Source organism: Lithobates pipiens, unplaced genomic scaffold, assembly GCF_037356315.1.
Source record: "Lithobates pipiens isolate NorthernLeopardFrog02 unplaced genomic scaffold, aLitPip1_a1.2 Scaffold_3, whole genome shotgun sequence".
NCBI lineage: Eukaryota > Metazoa > Chordata > Amphibia > Anura > Ranidae > Lithobates > Lithobates pipiens.
The window spans coordinates 165,715,319-165,739,192 of NW_027507790.1; the positions used below are offsets into that span (position 1 = coordinate 165,715,319).

Below are 23,874 nucleotides of genomic sequence, written 5' to 3' on the forward strand. Positions count from 1 at the left end.
CTGCTGTGCCCCTGTTCTTATTCATCCAGAGTGGCAGCATGCTAATACAGGAGGTGTTTTACTGGCCAGACCACGAGGTGAAAACAGGGGGAAAAAAGCCTAAGAAAAGAAAACAAATGCAGCCACCACATCTAAGGACTGGTAAGCTGCAATATGTTACACTGTTAATTTTGGGTTTAATACCACTTTAAGGATCCATTGGTCAGCAACAAGCTAATATATCCCTTTGAGCACCCCAAACTTGTGTAGCACCCCTGCCCTAGGCTGGCTAAATTATGAATGAGCTGCAATTTATCTTTTAGGTCTTATCAGGTTCTCCCTAAAGCTGATGGTTGATGCTGCTAGGAGAATGATCCAGCATTAGATCCCTTTCACATTGGGGGGCTTTGCAGGCGCTACATCTCTAAAAAGAGCACCTGCAAAGCGCCCTGAAAGAGCTGCTCCTGTGTCTCCAATGTGAAAGCTCCGAGGGCTTTCAAACTGGAGCAGTGCACTGGCAGGATGCTAAAAAAAAGTCCTGCTAGCAGCATCTTTGGAGCAGTGAAGGAGCAGTGTGTATACCGCTTCTCCACCGCTCCTGCCCATTGAAATCAATGGGCAGCATGGCTATACCACCGGCAAAGCGCTGCTTCAGGGTGTTTTTAACCCTTTCTCTGCGAATAGCCCTGCAAAATTGGCGGTAAAGCGCATCTACTGCCCCAGTGTCAAAGGGACCTTAGTGTGGGAGAGTCAACCATTGGAGTTATCAATGTTTTTCTGACCTTAGCCTATCTCTGGGTGGGGAGAAGATAAATATTTGGGGTAGCTTATCAGAGTCTCTCTCTACCAGGGGCTTCCCCTGGAAGGAGACATGTATGTTCCAGAGAAGCTACCGCTAGGCCTCACCAGGTGCTATGTGCTGGAGGCTTAAGAGTGTTGCAGGGGAGCTGCACAGAAGCTGCCACCTGTACATTGTGAGTAGAACCTTTCACCTGTAGCTTTGGGTGTTGAAGTTTAGACTACAGGAGGTGCTACAGAAGCACTGTGACTTCTCATAGGGGTTGATTTACTAAAGCTGGAGAGTGCTGGAAAGTCAGGCTTCAGCATAGAAACCAATCAGCTTCCAGGTTTTATTTCAAAAGCCTAATTTAACAAGATGAGGTTAGAAGCTTATTGGCTACCATGCACAGCTACACCAGATTCTGAGTGCTCCAATTTTAGTAAATCAACCCCACAGTGCCACAGATCTACTTGGATGTCCCCTTTTTATCAGTTCATTTTTGAGGCTGCTGCTAAAAGGCCAAATACTGCTGGGATAAGATATACCATAACATAATAAAAAAAAGGCATTATATTGAAATTAAACAAATCCACAAATGAAATCAAAACACCAGAAGACAACCCCTAAAACAAAAGGCCATTATTTTCAATTGTAAATCTTCACAAAAATTAGCAGGGACCACAAATTTTCAACCTGCAGAATTATCCGCAAACCGATGACAGGGGACCCTGCCACTTTGTTTATTTACAGTCGGCACTGGGAATCGGAGCTGTCAGTTGGCGGCACCTAGAGACGCTAAATAAACGAAGGGGCGGGGCCACCTGCTGTTACCAGTGACTCTGCCCTTTTGTTTAGTGGGAACGGACATGTCAGATGCCGGGAGGCAAGCAGCGGGTGCGGACCAGTTGTTTTTTTTGGGGGGGTCGCCGTTTACCGTTATTAACTCTGGATTTACTTTGGGGGAAATTATTCTTGTTTTTTTTTTTTGTGTTTTTTTTTTATTTATTTTTGACACTTTGGGGAATGAGTACACTCATTCACACGTGTATAGTACACTCATTTGCACATATTACTTCACACATGGGGGCCCCTTGTTATCGAGCTCTTATCAAATGAATTTGAATCATTTGTACAAAAGGAACACATTTTAACGAATCCGAAATAAATATTAACAAAATAAATTTGCTTCGTTTGGATGTTTGAAGTATCCGAATGAAGCAAATGAATTTTGTTATTTTGTTAATATTTATTTCGGATTTGTTAAAATTTGTTACTTTTGTATTCAGAAATTCGCATACATCCGTTTTTCCAAATAACAAAATTTTTGTGCGAATTTTGATTCGGAATGAAACAAACCACACATGTGTACAGGCCACTTAATGACCAACTGAAGAAGCACGATAGGCTGACAACACTGCTGTCAATTGTTGTTAATGGCAGGATTTCCAACATTCTGCAGCAGTTTCACAAAAAAATTATTTGCATATGAAAACTTTATACAGTGAAGCATGATGCCACACATACTGAAAATGAGATTCAAGGTTTATACCCCCATTACGGATTTTTTTAATGAACACATACTTGCACATTTTTTTTTTGTTTTATCTTCCTGGAGTTTAGGTTTAAATAAATGCTCTGTTAGGTATTATATCAATATCGCCAGGAAAAAGCAGGTAAGGATTTGCAATAAATGCTGCTAAAAGTCTTGCCATGTATATAGATGACCTGAAAGGGCTGCACTAAAATCTTTGACTGGAATCACTCTCAAAACAAATGTACAAAATATTCATAATCCTGAGGGTTAAGATGCCTACAGGCACAGTGGATTCCGATCATCTAAGCTTGCTGTAAATGACTGCATGTATGTGGACACTCACTGACCTCTCCAGACTTCACCTAGAAAACTATTACTTGTGGGAAGAATCAATCAGCTGAGCTAAATTTTCCCAGCTTTCTCTTGAACTAATGGATGTCTTTCTGCTTTCATCCTTCCTTCTTCAAACCAAAAACCTGACCACCAAGAGCATTCAATATGTGTGTTTTCTGAAAAATATTTCAGTGGGCAGACTGAACCTGAACGTCTGACCTCAGTCTTATGTCTGTAAATAGTCATACTGAGCAGATTACCCTCCAGCTGTCCATTTTCCAATGTAGGCTACAAAATGACGGCTACTATGAGTTTGATTGCTATAGGCGAGTGATGGTGAACCTTGGCAACCCAGATGTTTTGGAACTACATTTACCATGATGCTCAACTACAATGCAGAGTGCATGAGCATCATGGGAAATGATCCATAGAAAGTACAAGCCGGCAACTCGACAGCTTCTAGATAGAAAATATTTATTTTAGCACTACAATTATAACATCATCCAAAAATACTGACACGTTTTGGCCTTAGGCCTTCATCAAAAGCAAGGGAAATTAAGTTCCAAAACATCTGGGGTGCCAAGGTTTGCCATCACTGCTATAGGCAATTGCCCTGATGAGCCATTTCCCTATTTTTGCAAATCAGCTACAGGTATAACTAATTTACACATACAATATGTACAATTGTGCAGTATAACGGAATGCAGCTTTCAGATTGGCAATCATCAAAGGTCATGTCACCGCCTGAAGAATACTGCAGCAGTATTTAAGGTACTAAAAGACTTGAAAGCTGTAGCAGAAACGTCTGCTATTTGTAACATGATCAATCTGAATCCCCCAAAGCTTTTAGCTTGTACAAGAAAGTACAACATAATACCCCAAGCTGTTCTTTAGTTCTTTTCCTCTCATTCTGAATACACTGGTGCAATGGTTAAAATAATTCTTATACTGTATGTCTGTAAAGCTAACCCATCTTTTATTACCTGGAAATCCAAGAAGGTGACATCCCAGAGTGCCGAGCTGTTGTCTTCAGAGCTGGGAAATAACAGAGAATCGTATTTCTGTAGACTGCTCACATGCTGACAGTGGTAGGAATAGCTGATTGGAGCAAAGATTTTGATGCTGTTGAATGTCGCTTGCACACTATGGTTGAAGAGGATCTGAATGCTTTGCAATTGATACCAATTTTGGACTGTAAGTTTGTAGTAATTTTTCACCAGTAAAAGTCTTAAAAGATAATAATAGAAAACAAAATGATTGAATAACGGGATCAAATAAAATATAAAAAGGTACCATATTATATTGGTCATCTCAGTCTTTTGAAAAACAAACAATTGAGAAAGAATTGGTCAAAAAAACACTATTTCAGTTGTTTTGTCCATGGTGTTGTAGTCCTGGCTAGAAAATCTGAATGGTTGGCCTACGCGGATGATCCGCTTAATCAGGACTTCGGATTATGGTATGATATATTATATATATATATATATATATATATATATACATACATATACACACATACACACATACATACACACACTGTAATGATAGTACATAGACATGGTATTAGCAACAACATTTTCTAACTAAAAATGTTGTTTCTAATAACATGTGTATCTACTATCATTACAGTGTATATATAGATTATACCACAATCCGAGGCCCTGATGAAGCGGGTCATCCCACGAAATGCGTGGGCCAACCATTCAGATTTTCTAGCCAGGATTACAACACCCTGGACAACACAACTGAAATGGTGTTTTTAAACCAATTCTTTCTTGAATGTTTTTATCGCATTTTATGTGTAGAATAAAAAAAAATGTTCATTTTCCTTTTAATCTCCTTGATTTGTGGATTAATTTAACCCTACAAGGTACTTGCAAAGTCCCACTCAATCCTGTCCTAGTTTTGTATACTTTTTTTTTGGGATGGTACCTTAATAGGGGTATAATTATCTCACACCCACTTCTCATACCCCTTTCTCACATATTTATTCTTGTAACCAAGTGTATTGGCTATCAGGGATGAGCTTAGGCAAATTCAAATACTGGTCCGAACCTGCCTGAGCTATCCTACCAGGAAGTAGGGATGGGTGTAGGCGTGTTCAGATCCTAGTATCAACCCCCCTGAACAATCCCGCCAGGAAGCTGTCATGGCACACCATCAACCATAGGCAGTGAGGCATTTCCTGGCCCGCAGCTGCACATACACGTGCCCTGATTAGGCTGCTGGTGATTGGCAGTGTGCAGTGATGGCTCCCTGGCAGGATTGCTCAAGTGGGTTGGGACTACAAGCCAAACATTCCCGAACCTATCCCTACCAGGAAGCTATCACTGTGCACAGAAAAAGTTTAACCAGTATGGACTGTGTTCTGTACCAAGATATCTCTTGGTATTTGTTACTAATAGAGGCTTTGTGTATGAAGAACAGTATCCTCTTCTTCTGATCCTCAATACCTTCAACTCTGATGCTAGAACAACCCACTAGTGTATAGTAAGAGACAGACACACAGGTAAGTATTGTATTTTTGGACTACGGTAAATTAAAATATAAATTCACCTTTTTAGTGTAAAGTGAACCTGCACCCAGTCTATACACATATATTAAAAAGAGTGCAGTGCATGTGTAACTCATACAGAAAAGTAAAATAAATACATTGATAATTAAATCAATTAAAGTACATAAATGTCAGTGCTGATTAAATATCAACATATAAATGTGCAAGATAAAACAAAGTGCAAAAGTACTCTAACCCCACTATTTAGCAATCAAAAGGCCCATGAAAGAGTCCATAAAAAGTAAGAGTATTGTTTCCAGAGTCCTTTATCCTGAGCCCAGGGTCTTGTGTCTATAGTCCAGTGTCCTGTGTCTTGAGGCAGAGTCCACGGCCCTGCATTCATCGCATGTCTTATATCTACAGTCCTGGGTCCTGAGTGCAAAGTCTTCAATCCTAAGCCCAGAATCCTGAGTCCAAATTCCAGTGTCTTGTGTTCAGAAGTCCAGTGCCATGAGTCGGGTGTCCTGAGTCTTGTGTCCAATGTCCATTGACCTAAGTACAGTGGTCATTGGTCAGAGTTCTTATCCTGAGTTCAGAGTCATGTGTCTAAAGTCCAGTGTCCAGTATATTGCAAGTGTTATAATAATAGCTCAGGTTGTAGCAATTGAACGTACAATATATAAAAATAGCTTTGTGGTTATGGTCTGAGGGACTTTTATATAGATTCTTCCTAAGCCACCAACAGGAGCGGCCAGTCCATTTGGGGCACAGGGGCGCCGCCTCCTAGTTTGAATGTGGGGCACGGGGCTCATACATTTGTATGAGTTTTTTACTAATTTTAATTACTTCCAGTTGTTTTTTCTAAGTTTTATACTGTAATACAGTTTTGGGTAGAGAGTAAACAGGAGGCATCCTTGTTATTGTTGTAATATCTAGGTACAGAGATTTCTGTAGAGAAAGCGGCCTTAAGAGCTCTGTGCAGTTTAGTCTGGCGACGCAGTGTATGGTCGTACAGCGCAATGCACTTGTGTATGCATACACTGAGAGGGGTAGAGACATAACTCGGAGGTTGATCTGTGGTTGTTGACGAATCATTTGGTATAGATAATAGTTGGTTGTTAAAAGAGTGGTACTCTGTAGTTCTGTGGCAAAAGTGTTGGGACAACAAGCCATATAGTTGATGCCTCAGTTAGGGTTTCTAGTTGGTGGACTGGATCATAGTGGTTGTAGTCCGTCAATCCACTGTAAAAGAAGGCACCGGGTGGTGCTCTCCTAAATGGGTGCAATGGTTTCCCTGGATGCAGGGGTAAGACGATAAGTCAATTCGAATGGCAGTCCGTGCAAGGGAAGGAATGCAAGGCTTCCCACAGTCAGACGGTTGCACAGTGCATGAAGTCTAGTTTTGGGGAAGGAGATTCTGAAAGTGTATGTACATAGAATGCACATAGAAAGCAGGTGTATAAGAAGGTAAAAGTATCATAGGTTTTTTCACTGTATCATTGTTTATTCTGAACCCTGCATGTCTTCCTCCAGTTTGTAATGAGGAGAAAAAGGTGAAATGATAATGGTGAGAATTAGATTTTCAAACCAATAATACCAACCGCTCTAATTCTAGCCAAGTTTGTGACAGGTGACTGGGCCATTTTAAAGAAGCTTGAGGGACGGGACAACTGGATCCACGCCAGCCACTGCAAGAAGCTGCTCAACTACACCAAAGGATGAAGAGTATCTTTGTTTATTTATATTTTTAAAGTGTATTTTTCAACTAGCTAAGAAAGTGAACAGGACACATTGTTGGGTCTGCTCTGAATCTCCACCAAGCTCTAGTACCCCAGCGATGACAGCGGTATATGATATATAGGATGTTCATATTGGTATGAGGAGTTTTGACAAACTAGTAAAATCCAAATAAACACTTGTCAATAGAATTTAACAATACATTTCTAGAGGGTAAAATTGATTATAATTTTGCCAGCTTTGGTATCGGGATGACTAGGTAGCCCACAAGTGTGTTTCAACTTTAGTATGGTATGAATGTGGATCTACAGCTTATAAGGTAATTCCCTTAATGCAAGAGGTTCATGTGTGCTGGTGAAACTCGTCCGAGCATCTTATGTCATGGCCGGTCATGAGGATCTGATGGCGTGAGAGAAGGTAAGAATGGCAGAGACAGCTGGAAGGGAATTGCTTTTACATGGTGGTGGCTTGAGCTTATGAGATGATTGAACAATTTGTCATCCATTGAGGATAGGGTGTTTTCATGTAACTGTTGAAGCCACAAGGAAGTTCCCACATTCCATGGGAGGTTTCTAGGAATTCATAAGTAAAGATTGTTATATCTGAATCGGGGATACTAGTGACAAAGTTCAGGCCCATATGGATAAGGTTCAGATGCCTACAAGGCAAAGCCAGAGCTATAGCTAGTGAAGGTTGAAGTCCTTTTAAGGGTCTGGGAATCTTTGGGGATTTCATTTTTTATTTTGCAGCGGATCATAGTTGAAGGAAGTATATATACTCATGTTATGTTTGTTTCTATTCCTTCTATATGCCATGATGAGATGCTACTGTTGCCTGATTGGACAAGTGAACAGAGCCCAAGCAGATGACGACACCCTGAAGCCCAACCCAAGTACAAGACACAGAGGATCCCAGACCGACCAGCTTTCATGTCCTCTTCTAAGTCATCCCTCCTGAAGATTCTACATGTCAAGCCATGTTTTCCTTTTTATGGACTCATATGGACTGTAAGGACTGATTCATTTCCAGGTGTAAGAAGAAAATCAAAATTCATCGAGGGACACATGGGAGCATATGACAAGAGGAGGAACTGTTGTGGAAAATTTAGGAAGATGTATTTTTATATGTATTGTCACAGTGTCTCCCAATGCTAGTTCTCCTGTAACCTGCTCTAAAGACCTGTCTTAGGTAGTGTAAAAATTCCTGTTGTTTGGAGAGAGGTGTTTGCGGAGTGGGGATATGCCCACCAGCGAAGGGCCCCTGTGCAATGCACAGAACGATCGTCTGGGGGGATATGTTCACACATTATCGTTTTAGCGGATGTGAGCTTGTGTCACCCCGGTATGCCTGATCAACATATTTGAGGTGCCATGACATGCACCTGCAGATAAGCTTCCATCAGCAGGAACGGTAGTCATTGTTTTGTATTGGTTGTTGTATAAATTAATTTTTCCTGTGTTGACATTCACATCCTGTGTTGTTACATCCTTATTTGGTCATATTGTGTGAGGTCACATCCTTATTTGGTCATATCCTGTGTTGTCACATCATGTGTTGTCATATCGTTATTTGGTCATATCCTGTGAGGTCACATCCAGTGTAGGAGGCAATTGGCTGTTGGAGGCAGGCCTTCCAGTTTGTGGCTTCCTGTTTGTGTGTGAACAAAAGAAGCAGTGAACTGCTCGGTGGCAGTGATGCTAATATCAGGACGTAAGAATGTGGTAATGTCTGTTTACTGAGGAAAGGGGGAGACATGGGTTATTTAAAGGTGCATTATACCATTATGGTTGAAGGGCGTTTATTAGCACAAGAGGATAGTGGGTTTATCCACAACACGTGGGTAGAAGGGCTGGCCCAAAACATTGTGCTGCCTGGTCAGGTTTACATGCAACATCACCTTGTCTATATGAAAAATAATATGACATACCATTATGTTCAATTTCATGAGGCTGGCTATGGTAGTATATAGACAGGCTAAGGTAGGATATGGACAGGTTAGGGTAGGAAATGGAAAGGCTAGTGTAGGATATGGACAGGCTAGGGCAGGAAATGGAAAGGCTAGTGTAGGATATGGACAGGCTAGGGCAGTATAGGTATTTGCAGCCTCTCTCAAAGTGCTGCCTGGGTCCAATGGACCCACTGGGACCCATGGTAGGGCAGGCACTGGTGGGGCCCCGATGGGTAGTAGAGCAAATTGCCTCAGATAAGTACTGTTCATGATGTCTCTGCATGCTAACTATGCCAACTGACTTGTGACTAAGGAGACAGGAACAGCATCCAGTACTACTCCCCCATTCTCTCCACACAGATTGGGGTTTTGTCAGACAAATAAAAAGTGATAATTTTAAAGGTTTATATGCAAGTTATTGTCATAAATAGTGTGTAGGGACCTGAGTCCTGCCCCAGGGGACATGTATCAATGCAAAAAATCTTTTTAACCACTTCAGGTCCGCGCTATTGCCAAATGACGGCATTAGCGCGGACCTACATTTTCAGGACTACGTCTATTGACGTCGTCCTGGTTACGAGCGGCCTGCGCGCCCCCTGAGGGGCGCGCGGCGCGCTCTGTGATCGGCGAGTCCGTGAGACTCGCCTGATCACCGATCCGTGTAAGGGGTCGATCCCGACCCCTTATCACGTGATCAGCTGTCAGCCAATGACAGCTGATCATGTGATAGAACGGAGCCGGTAATCGGCTATTATTCCTCCTCGCGCTGACAGCGCGAGGAGAGAAAAAAAAAGCCGATCACCGGCGGCCGTGATCGGGACATCAGTCCCGATCACGGCCATCAATACAAGGGACCACCTGCCACCTGCCTGTGCCCACCTGCCTCCCGCAGTGCCATCCTGAAGTAAAATAAAAGAAAAAGTAAGTGCCCCCCGTCAGTGCCCCCTGTCAGTGCCCATAGTGCCCACAGTGCCACCCACAGTGCCACCCACAGTGCCACCCACAGTGCCACCCACAGTGCCACCCCACAGTGCCACCCACAGTGCCACCCAATCTGCCTCAAAGGTGCTGCACCCCAGTGCCGCCCATCAGTGCCCAGCAGTGCCGCCCATCAGTGCCCAGCAGTGCCGCCCATCAGTGCCCAGCAGTGCCACCTATCAGAGCCACCTATCAGTGCCACCTATCAGTGCCCATCAGTCCCATCTATCTGTGGTACCTATCAGTGCCCATCCGTGCCACCCATCCGTGCCACTTATCCGTGCCACCCATCCGTGCCATCTTATCTGTGCCCATCTTTGCCCATCAGTGCCGCCTTATCTGTGCCCATCGGTGCCGCCTTATCTGTGCCTATTAGTGCCGCCTTAACTATGCCTATCAGTGCCCACCAGTGCAGCCCATCAGTGCCCACCAATGCAGCCCATCAGTGCCCACCAATGCAGCCCATCAGTGCCCACCAATGCAGCCTATCAGTGCCGCCTAATCAGCGCACTTCAATGAAGGAGAAAAATGACCCGTTTGCAAAATTTTATAACAAACTATTAAAACATGATTTTTATTTTTTTTTTTTTTTGCATCTTTTTTTGTTTGTTTAGCAAAAAATAAAACTCCGAGCTGTAACTAAATACCACCAAAAGAAAGCTCTATTTGTGGGAAAAAAATGATAAAAATTTCATTTGGGTACAGTGTTGTATGCCCGCGCAATTGTCACTCAAAGTGCATCAGCGCTGAAAGCTGAAAATTGGTCTGGGACTGAGGGGGGTTTAAGTGCCCAGTAAGCAAGTGGTTAAAAACAGACGTTTTTTCGGGAGCAGTGATTTTAATAATACTTAAATTGAAACAATAAAAGTGAAATATTCCTTCAAATTCCATACCTGGGGGGTGTCTATAGTATGCCTGTAGAGTGGCACATGTTTCCCATGTTTACAACAGTCCCTGCACAAAATGACATTTCTAAAAGGAAAAAAAGTCGTTTAAAAGTACTCATGACTATAATGAATTGTAGGTCCCGGCAATACACTTAAAGTCATTGAAAAACAACGGGCATGGGATTCCCCCACAGTCTATTACCAGGCCCTTTGGGTCTGGTATGAATATTAAGGGATACCCCAAACCAAAATAAAAAAAATTGTGTGGGGGTCTCCCCAAATTCCATACCTGGCCCTTCAGGTTTGGTATGGATTTTAAGGGGAACCTGCACTAAAAAAAAACAAAAAAACAAAAACAAAAAAGGAGTGGGGGCCCCCCAAAAATCCATACCAGACCCTTATCCAAGCACGCAACCTGGAAGGCCACAGGAAAAGAGCGGGGGACAAGAGACCGTCCCCCATCCTGAACCATACCAGGCCACATGCCCTCAACAACATGGGGAAGGTGCTTTGGGGTAGCCCTCCAAAGCACCTTGTCCCAATGTTTATGGGCCTCATCCCTACAGCCTTTGCCCAGTGGTTGTGGGGGTCTGCGGGCGTGGGGCTTATCGGAATCTGTAAGCCCCTTTTAACAAGGGGACCCCAGATCCTGTCCTCCCCCTGTGTGAAATGGTAATGGGGTACAAATGTACCCCTACCATTTCACAAAAATTGTCAAAAGGGTAAAAATGACAAGACACGGCTTGAGACAAGTCCTTTATTAAAAAATAAATACGTCCCACAAAGTCCATTCACCTTCTTCTCTCGCTCTGACGGACCGAAAAGGTTGTGATTGATTATTCATGTCAGTGTCCCATAGACTTTAACGGTGTTTGCGTGTTTGAAAATTTTTTTTGCCTGTTCGCATGTTCCACTGCAAACTGAACTGGGGGGTGTTTGGCTCATCCCTAATCACAATATAACCTTTCTATTTGTCCCAATGATGACTTTAATCAAAACTGGAAATAATGGAAAATCCAATATTTTGAACTCTCACAAGAACAGGGACAGAGAGGAAATCTTTCAATGGGGACACTTATTTCAGTGACAAGCTCACTCCAGAGAGCTCATTTCCTGTTGTGCCTACAAGATGGGAATAAAAGGGAATCTCCCCCATCGGTGAGAGATGGACCCCTCAAGAGCTATAACCATTTCTCACTCTAAAAAAAAACAATTTAAAAAAAAGGATTGGGTATAAAGCGATATTAAGCCCAAAAGCAAACATTTATTATTTTGCAGATTACCAATTCCTAGATGCGATGGCTGCATCCATTTTCTATTTTAGGCTTTCTTCTGTTTTCACCTGGTGATCCAGTCATGAAGTCTGTTGTTTTGTAAATAAACAAGCTCTCTTCCAGATGTATGAGTTACAGAGATGAGACAAACCATTTTACGACTGACAGGGGAGATTACAATAACCAGCTTTTATTTATTTATGTAAAATCTTTATCTCAAAAGGAAAAAAACAGTTTGCTGTAACTGCTTATAAACTGTTAGCTGAAGTTCGCCTTTAGTTTGTTAGTGCATCTAAATCCTGGTACACACTATGAGTTTTTTTGGGTTGAATGAAGAAAAACTGTCAGCTCCGGTCAGAGCCACTGTACTAACAATCCGGGGTTAGTGCAGCGATCTTCCCCGCTGAGCTGTCGTGTTCTACCCCCGCGAAAACACTCTGGTTAGTGCTCTCAGCCATTGGCTGAAAGCGTTGATCAAGAGCGAGTCGGCTGCTGGTTTTCCAGCAAGCTCGTCCAAGAGAAGCCGGCCAAACAGACGGCTTCTGACGGACCGGCTGCCTTAAACACGAGCCGAATATCAGACTGTTTTTATTGAACCGGCCAAAGTAGCCCGGCATTCGGCCCCTGTGTACAAAGCTTTAGTCTGCTTGTCCATCTAACACTCCCAACTCCCCTAGACTGACACTGCTGCTGTTTGCTGTGCCCCCTGTGCCTCTTATCCAGAGTGGGGGCACTGTAATACAGGGGGTGTGCTACTGGCCAGTTCACCAGGTGAAAACAGCGATAAAAAAGAAAATGAATGCAGCCACCACATTACATGATTGGTATATTATATTCCATAATTGGTTTTGGGTTTAATACCACTTTATACCTTGAGATCTACTTATGAAAACAGAAAGGTCTGCAATGAAGCAAAATGTTGTATCCTAAGATGGGCTTATCATGAAATAAGAAATTGTTGAATAAAAATGTAAGAAGACAGCTTTACACGTGGGAAAAAGAGTCACAATATAAAACAAAATTGGGCCAGTTAACATTAGTTGGCAGTAAAATGTCATAGCAAGCTTTTCCAGCAATAAAGCTCAAGAAATACTAATTTAAATTTATATCAAAGTAATTAAATATTGAGTTATTATAAGATTGCCAGAAACGGTATTGTCGAGTCCAATAATAATATTGCAGCCTCAGAACCATGCAAAACAAAACTGTCAGTTAGCTGCTCATTAAAGCTTGCTGTGCTACAACTGAAATCACTTGAAGGAAAATGTCAAGAACGTATATGATGAATATTGCCTAGAATTCTTCTCTAGTAAAATAAATATATATATATTGCTAGCGTATAGATCAAAAACAAATCCTCAAGCTTCTGTTAAATTTCTGTTTCTTCTGTTGCTGAGGCAGAATTTGTACTCAGTTACTTGCTACCATTGGAGCAAGGGTTTCAACCTTTCCCATTCCCATGGGACTGAGCTGCTACTTTCGTAGCATGCTGAATTGAAAATGCATCCCAATATATAGAAATAAGTGCAAAAGCTCTTAATCCGCTTAAGGGATGGTGATGGTATCATAGATTTGGCCCGATGATGTCTGATACTGTTCCTGCACTAAACCAAGGGGACTAGCAGAAGGACCTGTATGCAAAGAACCTCCACCATGCTTCACTGTTGCCTACATTTTTTATTCACCCCAGTTCTTATGTTTTTGTGCACAGGATATGGGACTAAGGCTAAGCAACTCAACTATGCACGAAAACATTGGAAATGGGGTGCAGAAAATGACAACAGGTGCTCTGGACTGATGAATCAAAAGTTGAAATATTTGGCTGTAGCAAAAGGCAGTTTGTTTGGCGAAGAGCTGAAGAGCAGCATAATAATGAATGTCTGCAGGCAACAGTGAAGCATGGTGGAGCCACCTTGCAAGTTTGGGACTGCATTTCTGCAAATGGAGTTGGACATTTGGTCAGGATCAATGGTGTCCTCAATGCTAAAAAAAATTACAGGTAGATACTTCTCCATCATGCCATACCATCAGGGAGGAGTGTGACAGGTCCCAAATGTATTCTGCAGCAGGACAATGACCCCAAACATACAGCCAATGTCATTAAGAACTATCTTCAGTGTAAAGAAGAACAAGAAGTCCTGGAAGTGATGGTTTGGCCACACAGAGCCCTGATCTCAACATCGAGTCTGTCTGGGATTACATGAAGAAACATCAAGATTTGAGGCAGCCTAAATGCACAGTGGTTAGTTCTCCAAGATGTTTGGAACACCCTATCTGCCAAGTTCCTTCAAAAACTGTGCAAGTGTACCTAGAAGAATTGAATGCTGTTTTGAAGTAAAAGGGTGGTCACACCAAATATTGATTTGGATCTCTCTTCTATTTATTTATTTTCCATGTTGTTAATTGATAACAATACACTATTAACACTTCTATTTCTGAAAGCATTCTTAACCATTTCAGTGCCAGAGGATTTGGCTGCTCAATGACCAGGCCATTTTTTGCTATACGGCACTGCGTCGCTCTAACTGATAATTGTGCGGTTTTTCTTACCACAAATAGAACTTTCTTTTGGTGGTATTTGATCGCCTCTGCGTTTTTGCATGTTCTCCCTGTGCCTGCATGGGCTTCCTCCAGGCACTCCAGCTTCCTCCCACACCCCAAAGACATGCAGGTAGGCCAATTGGCCTCTGTCCAAAATTGGCCCTGCTATATGAATGGGGACCTTGGATCATGGGCTCCTTGAGGGCAGGGACCAATGTGAGTGTGCAATGTACAAGGATAGGGACAATTGTAGACACTCCAGGTTGAACTGGATGGACTGCTGTCTTTATTCAACATTAGTAACTATGTAACAAAAGATACAATTTTGAAAAAAAATACAATATCTTTTACTTTTTGTTTCCTCAGTTTAGGCCAATATGTATTCTTCTACATATTTTTGGTAAAACAAAATTGCAATAAGCACATATTGATTGGTTTGCGCAAGAGTTATAGCATCTACAAAATAGGGGATAGATTTATGGCATTTTTATCATCATTTTATTTTTACTAGTAAAAGCGACAATTTGTGATTTTTATCGGGACTGTGATATTGCAGCGGACAAATCGGACACTTTTGACAAATTTTTTGGCCCATTGACAATTATACTGCGATCAGTGCTATAAAAATTGACTAATTACTGTATAAATGTCACTGGCAGGGAAGGGGTCAACACTAGGGGGCGATCAAGGGGTTAACTGTGTCCTCTAAGGAGTGATTCTAACTGTAGGGGGGTGGGACTGTCTAGGAGCAGAGATTGGTGTTCAATACTTTTGCACAGTATTGCATGTATTTCATTTGTTAGCTCTTTGTCTAGATTTCAGATTTGAAGTGATACTAAAGCATAACTTTTTTGGGGTTAAAATAAAAATGATCTTATATTTACCTGGCCAGTGTGATGATTTTGCACAGAAAGGTCCCTTACGTACTCTTCTGGCAGTGTAACCCCATGGCACTGACTGCTCCTCCCTCCTCTGGTTGTCCTTTTAGCAAGCCAGGTACATACACACACAGTGCAGTAAGCCCCCCCCCCCCCCGGCTCCCTCATTATAGGAGTTTGACCACAGTGTCTCCTGTGAGACCAGGATAGGAGGGGAGCAGTGTTGCACCCGAAACAGTCCTGAAGCGGTGACTGATACTGATAAGCCCCCTACCAGCAGACCCCATAGACCCCATCAACCCACCCCCCCCCCCCCATGTTGGGAGCATGTGGCCTGGTATGGTTCAGGACAAGCGAGTGCCCCCCCCCCTTTCTTGACCTGTCAGGCAGCATGATCGGATAGGGGGCTGTTATTGATTTTGGGGCCCAAGGACGTTTTTTTTATTTTGGCATGGGGATCCCCTTAAAATCCAGACCAGAAGGGGGGACCCCCATGGCGTTTTGTTTTTAAACATTTTTCTATTGCCTGCAATGGTATTGTATTGCTGACAAACGTAAATGTAATTTCATTCATTTTTTTTCTTTCCAAATGTCAGTGTTACCGCAGCAAGTTCTATCCACAGTACAGATGTGACTCTTCCAGGCAGACTAAGGTGACCCCGTGGCACTATATTAAAATGAATTTTTCATTTTTATTGTAGCACTTGAAGCATCATTAAAATCACTGCTTGTCTAAGGCTCGCCAGTTCCTAAATGTCTTGCAGGACAATTACATGGGTCAGATGGTAGACGCACCAACTAGAAATAAAGCGTTACTAGATCTACTGATTACCAACAATACAGACCTGATCACGGATGTGGAAATACAGAGGAAAACAGTGATCACAGGTCAATTGGCTTCCGTATAAATCACACAAATAGGAAACATACAGGAAATACAAAGACAATGAATTTCAAAAGAGCCAACTTCCCTAAACTACGAACCTTGCTAGAAGGCATAAATTGGCATAAAATTTTAGGAACAAAGAACACGGAGGAGAGAGGGGTTTGCTTTAAGAGCATATTAAATAAGGGCATTAGCCAATGCATCCCATTGGGTAATACATTTAAAAGAGCAAACATTGATACATGTCCTCCAGGGCAGTACCCGGGCCCCCATACCCTCTTAATGGGCAATTACTTACATGTTCGGGCCCCATAGACTAAAATAGGGTTCACAGTTCAGGTCAGAACTTTTTCTCTGTGCAGGAGTTCTGGTATGAACCGAACATGGAGGTGTTCAGCCCATCTCTACTATAATCGATAGATAAACAATTGGTGATTTTTGATTCTACAACCCTAGTGTTCCATTAAAAAAAAAGGCATAAACAATTGGGGAAGGGAGCAAAAGGAGAACCCCAATTTATGTCACCCCATAAGGTATTTCTTACACAAGAATCTTACATTGAATATCAGATAAATTACAACAAAAGTATCATAAATTGTAAATAATCATAATAATTATTATTGTTAGCATAATTAGCAATGTATTTTTCATAATTCATAACAATTGAATATCTAAAGTATTATACCAATATTAACACTAGCATACATATTATTATTATTATTATTAGCAATAATACTTTTGTTCTTTACCTGTCCTATTTAAAATTGTGTTGGAAAACCTACCTTAAAGTGAGTCCTCTCATACGTGCAGCCTTATGAAATGTCAATGAAAGTCTAGAAACAGAAAAAACATGAATTTTTGATACATAGCCTATTCATGGCAACCATCAGTTTTTTTTTTTTTTTTTACTTTCGCAAACCCCCGAAAGACAAGACTGTAACTGTGTTAAGATATTCAGCGAGTCAGAGAACATCTGTCGTTCATGTAGTCCATGGTACAAATCGTTATAATGGAATCTCCTTCATAAACATACCCAATGTGTTGGCCCAAGCAACTGTGTTTAACAATAAAATTATGTTATGCTGATAAGTAACAAAAACCATTATCATTTTTTGTGGCTGACATCATATCCCAAGTAAATACAAAGCATTTACAGCCGTGCAATGGAAACTGATGTCCCTTTTACATAACATACCACAGTGAGGCTGAACACACTACAGGGTTATAAAATCACTGTACTATAGTTTGTTTCCCTAATGCACATTTTATCGTAGTTTGCTGTACTTTTATTTTAGCTTGACTTGGTCTATTTTATTGTACAAGAAAATATAGATTACAAACATTCAAGTATAGACTTCATGTGTAATTATTGGATATTTAGAGATACGTTTTACTCTACATGAAGTATGAGCTTGTTTGCAAACACTTTTCAAACTGTGGTAAATTCCTCTCTAGGAATAGTATATTTAAAAAAAAAAAAAAACCTCACACAAACAAGATAAACAAAATTAAGAAAATAAAAAGGATTACTCAAAGTCAAAACTCTTGTACTGTACACATCCCATCCCTACAAAGGTATAAATCCTAAGTCTGCCCTCTGCCTTCTCCTAACTCTGCATAGCAGTATAGGACCTTCTAAAGTATGAAGTAGCATGGTAAGTACAAGCTGAGAGGGATCAACCGCAGGTGTGTCCAGCCACTCTTGCCATATGTTTTGAAATTTCCGAGGCACATTCCTGTGAAGGTACATATTTTTTTCCCGTACTAAATTATGACTTACCTGTTGTATCTATTACCTGCAGGTAGGTGTGTGCGGAGATAACCAGTATCTCGCTATCAGTTTCCTATCTAAGTTCAGCAGTCTGAGACATGCTACATAAGTGGATGGGGGTATAGGTCTTCCACCAGTCCACCTAAAATACACGTAACTGGGTTGAAGTTAAGTTGAACCTGATATACAGTATGTTGTTAATCATTTGAATCACGTCTTTCCAATATCTCACCACTTTGGGGCATCTCCGTACCTTGATGTATTTGGCACTTCGAGCATAAGGGAGAATCCCGTCTACCCCACTTATGTAGTTGGACCGGCGTTGGGTATGCATGATGAAGGATAAGCAAGTGAGATAGTTCATGTGCTGCGGACACTGATACTATGAAGACATTCACCAAGATTTGTTCCCAGGTGCCCCCATCTAAAAGGACCCACGTCTATCTCCCACTTTTCTCTACAAGGTAACAAATTGGGGGCTTGAATACAAGACAAATAAAAAGGTATATATCCTAAAGATAATCCCTCTATTACCAGAAGTGGAGAAAATATCATGAAGGAATGTAAATTCTTCAACCTGTAACATAGAGGTTCTACTCTGTACCCTGAGGGCATGACGCAGTTGCATGTACAAGTAGTATCTATTCTGAAGCAAGAGGAACTCTATACATATTTGGTCAACGGATTTCACACCCTGTCCCACAAAAAGTTGTCATAACTATTTAGCTTCCTGTAGGACCTATTGTACCAAATGGGGGTACATGGAAGAAAACCAGTAAGACCCCGACTACAGACTTGGTCTGTTTTTATGCATTTGATACATGTTTGACTTTTATGTTGCTATGCTAAAAACACACAAAAAAGTATGCTAGAGCACAGTGAAGTGCAGCCAATTAGAGACTCACTCTAAATAGCAGAGTTTTATAACATTATAGCATTTAACAAATCTATATCATAGAATGAATGGTAAGCTGCTTACATTCTTTCAATCACTTGCCATAGCAATTAAAATATGGTTTAAACGACCTGAAAATTGTTACTTGTGTAGCCAGCATTAGATCCTAGAAGGTTAATTATTTAAAAGGCCGCTCAAGGCAAAAGATAAAATCAATCAGTGACTGCCAATGCTATCCGTGACATATTTTGACTGTGTTAAAGTTATCCAACATACTGAATTAATATTTAATCTGAGACATATAAATAGAAATGGCAATTATCAATATGAAAATTAAAGGAGCTCAGCGGGCAGGTTGTGTCCCTTGAGCCAGGTGAAAGTGAAAGTTAGGGCACTAGAATAAAAGCCGTGGCTATTGGATATAACTCTGGGAGAAACCCTCCTGTACATGCAATGAAAACCTTAATTAAAAAAAAATTATTTTTGAAAGAATCATAAAATTGTTTTCTAAAGTCATATCACACAATCTGGCTGGTTTGCTTCTAAATGATTAAAATGCTGAAGCCTAGGCGGAAGGATCACTGCAGAAGCCCAAATTAGGAACATGTGATGTAATCACGTGACACTGGAAGGAAATATATTCTGCAAAACACTCCTTAGGCATGACACAGCTGGTACTATGCTGTCAACCAGCTTCTATAGGCAGAGAGTTTGCTATAACACACAAAGAGGTATGTTCATGTAAAAGCAGAATACATTGGGGAATTTTTCAAATATGGAGTAGCTGTCAAAACCAGAATACTTTATAAATCCCAAAGAGAAATTGCTGCCATGCTGCTGCAGTAACCAATCAGCGTCTATCTTTCATTTTTAGAACTGAACTAAACAAGCTAAAAATAGAAGCCAATTGTTTGCCATACACAGCTTCCACGGATTTCCCTCATTGTATATTTAAAAAAAAATGATTTTGTATGAGTTAAGTACTTTGTTAACCATTTATGTGCTAAGGTTTTCAATACCTTTCAACAATGCAATCTGAAGGTGGCATTTACAAAAGTACCAAAAAGGTCATATAAAATGTTATTAATTGAATATCACACACGGTATACTATATTATCTGCCCCATTGTTGCAATTTTCAATAAAATATAATATATATTATAAAATTGTCATAGTGAATTTGCATTATTATTGCTCTATGGTACATGAATACATCATTTTATATTTACATACCATATTCCAATAATATCATGAACATATGAATAAAACTATATGCTTTTTGGCTAGGAACACTTTGTGCCAACATGATTGTTCTAATTCTAATCACAAAGTTTTAACTAAGTTTCAGAAGCATGGTTATAGACATCTATTGAATACAAGTGCATTTACTATGATGGGCTCCCTGAAATTTACCATCGCTACTGGTAACATTTACCATGTTTAAACCTTGGTGAATGTGATGGCTGTGAACAATCAAACTAGTGAATGTGCAGTGAATGTTTAATTTATAGTAGTAGCATTTCAGTAAAATAAGTACAATTTAAATGCGTTATCAGTTCCAGGACAATTCATACTTGCTTACGTGGTATTTTCTTCATTACAGCTCGAGTCCTCCATGTCCACAGAATCGTACAAGCTTAAGTTTGTATTTGTCAAATCCAGTTGAGTCTGTTTCTTAAATCTGATTATTATTCTCTTAAATCCAAAAAGAACACAAGTTGTGCCGTCTATGGTGACATTGACAGTGTTCCTGGCCTGCACATTATTTTCATGGTTCACTCCTTTGGTCATTGTCTCCTTTTTTATTATGTTGTAATAGAATTCCTGCATTATAAAAGAATATTTATTACTAGCAAGGGGTCAAATATATGGGCAGATCCCCACATCACCAATTACAGCCCGACCCAAAAAATAAAAAAATCTGATCCACTAGCAAAAATATGTCACTCCAAACATGTAAAAAGGATATGGGTGTTGTAAATGAGTCAATCTATTTATAAATATACTATACTAGCCCACCTTTTGCAGCCCTGCATGGTGGAACTGTAAATCTTGTTCCGTGTTGTGGATGTCAGGATACCCTGAAAAGACAACAGAGGATACTTTAAAACAGAGCTTAATCAATTTGACAATTTGACACAACTTATTTAAAACTAAACTCCAGACACACATCTACATACACCATTAAAGCGGTTGTATACACGCACAGAATTTTTTATATTTTTTTAAAGACAAATAAACTTGCAATGCAAAGGCATAATGAGCTAGTATGCAGTGTGCATGCATACTAGCTCATTATGAAATACTCACCTTAGAACAAGCAAGGCGTCGGCATCTGATCCCGGTCAACGCCGAGGGAGCTGACATGTTCCCTCAGCGTTTCTTTCGGGTTCGCGGTGTGAATGGCTGGAGCCGCGATAAAGTCACTCCTGCGCATGCGCGCTGGAGTCTTCATCCCGGCAAGGTCTGGCAGCTCCTGCCAGACCTTCAGCTGGACCTTCACAGCGCATGTGTCAGAGGCTGCATGCAAAGTGAATTGCACGGCTTAGGATATATTCATTCACTTTTTATAGGCTTACCTGTAGGTAAAAATGTATTTATTTTCATCCAGTTCTAAGATTTACACAACCCTGCTACATAACACAGCCAGCCTGGTGACCTGCATGTTTTTCTGCTGCAGTTAAGCAACACAGTTTGTTTGCCTCCGGGCAAACATCTACATACACCATTAAAATACATACGTATATGGGAACTTCTTTACCATCCAAAGGATTTGTATTCCTTTCCATGCGATTCAGAGATTTTCACAGCAGAGTCAACTCCCTTACACACACACACACACATGCCCCCCCTCCCCCCCCCCCCACACCTGTAATTAAAGGGTGTAGAAGTAGGAAAAAAACAATAGGATCATCTTTTTTGCTCTCTCCTGTCTGCACATGTGAATGAAGCACATCTGATTGGCCCTTTGTGTTGTGCCATCCCTCTTCGTATTTAAGTGCTGCTGTACAAAGAATTCCAAGTCAAATTCAGGTATTTACAGCAATGCATGTAATAACACATTTCATTTGTTTAATTTCAGCTTTCAGAAAATTTTGTTAGTTCAATGTTGTTGCCAATAGACCCTCTGCAACTTTAACCATTTAAATTTTCAATGCTTGAATGGTGCCTGTGCCAAGCGTTCAACATCTTGTGTTCAAAATGCAGCAGGGCAGCTCCTCGGCATGGGATTCGGAAGCTAGATTACTAGCGGTCCTACTACAGTGATTTTCAGTTTCTAAAGGATCAAACTATATGGTATATACAATATACAATACATACAATGGAGCAATGTAACTACTATATATATAAAATACAGTAACTGTAATTTTTCTTTAAGAGAAAATGGCCTTGCAAAATTAGGTGTAACTTTACAAAGCCTCCTTAGGACTTTTAGTGTGTACAGATTTTAGGTTTATTCCATTGCAGCCAAGGAGGTATTCTAAAAATCATGATTGTTCTTCTCTTAGTTGTCCAATGATGTATACTAAACATCATGACAATCAAATGGGATGTAACAGTTCTGTGCCCTGCCACGGTATTAAAAGGGTTTTGTATCACCCAGGATTTTCATCAAGTTTGTTTGATGGACTCCCAGGTGCTTGTCTCACACAAAGGAAAATGTTTTTTTTCAATTTCTCTACCAACTGGTAAAACCTGGTTTGGGACCTGAAGTTCAGAGACTTTGTAGAGACTTGGGTTTGATGAAGTCTTCAATCCTGGGACCAGGTTTTTCAGGCAAACAGCACACTCATTGGACATGTGTGCTAGGCTTTTAGTGGAGACCTGACTATGGTTCTGGGCTCCAGCCCAGCAGACAGAGGAAGTGTAAGGAATACCAAGTGTTTAGTGAAGCTGCATTTAGGAAACTGGAATCAGACTGAGTAAGATTAAAATAAAGTTTATTAATGCACAAAACACCAATCCAACATCAACAAATCAAAGGGAGTAGAAATGATGTAGAAGGATACAGGGAATGTTGGAAAAGCAACAGCAAGTTATATAAACTGACAATACTGTATGCATTATACCTATCTATGCAACAGGTGGCGCTGTGGTATTATAGTGTATAATTCTTATATTCTATGATATAAAAGGATTTATTGTCTATCTATGCTCAATGCACTGGTTTGAGTTCTCGTCCTGTCTGTCTCTATGATAATAAAAGGCATGTAATATATTTCTCCATAAAAGTAAAGCCGTTTGCTTTATCCAAGAAGCTTCCAAACCATGATTTATATACTCAGCTAATAGGTTATGGGCCCAGGCACCCAGGCATTGGAGAGGATATTCCAGGCACCCAGCAAACTCAGCAGCACCCAGAGGCACTGGAAAGAATACTTAGTGAGTACAGCAAGTCAGTGAGTACTGTATACAAGCTACTGAAGCATGGCAAGCGGTTCAGAGTTGATGTTTGCAATTGCAAAGCTGAACAATGCCAATTACCAGCTGTGGAAATTTAAACTAGAAGTGTTTCTCACCAAGGATGACTTGTGGCAAGTGCTGAATACAGACAGACAGACCCACAGACAGAGAGGCAGAGGAATGGGATAGGAAGGATAGACAAGCAAAAGCAATTATAAGCTTACTAGTGGAAGATGACCAGCTTATCCACATAAGAACAGAGAAAATGGCCAAAGGTATGTGAACTTCATTAGAAAAGCTGCATGAGCGTTCAAGTCTTAACAGCAAACAGTTTTTTCTAAGAAAATTGTTTAAGATTAGACTAGTAGAGGCCAGAAAGTGTGCAACCATGTGAAAGCTATGCTATAAATCATAGAGCAGCTGCGTTCTATTGGAGAGGACAACAAAAATAAACATATTGTTGTCCTGCTCCTCTGCAGCCTTCCAGAGACATATACTGCTCTCAGCGCTTTAGAAACCAGACCCAAGCAGGAGCTGACACTGGAATATGTCAAA

General features: G+C 40.8%; 1 protein-coding gene across 1 annotated transcript in view; it reads right to left on the bottom strand.

The window, feature by feature from the left end:
* The window catches only part of LOC143940744 (V-type proton ATPase subunit S1-like protein), a 97,242-nt gene that overhangs the window by 8,948 nt on the left and 64,420 nt on the right, over window positions 1-23,874 (bottom strand). The window contains exons 3-6 of the mRNA XM_077462448.1: window positions 20,935-20,996; window positions 20,498-20,739; window positions 17,033-17,083; window positions 3,611-3,854 (exon numbers count right to left, since the gene is read on the bottom strand). Of these exons, the coding sequence (XP_077318574.1) occupies window positions 3,611-3,854; window positions 17,033-17,083; window positions 20,498-20,739; window positions 20,935-20,996 (599 nt within the window). The remainder of the gene's footprint in view (window positions 1-3,610; window positions 3,855-17,032; window positions 17,084-20,497; window positions 20,740-20,934; window positions 20,997-23,874) is intronic.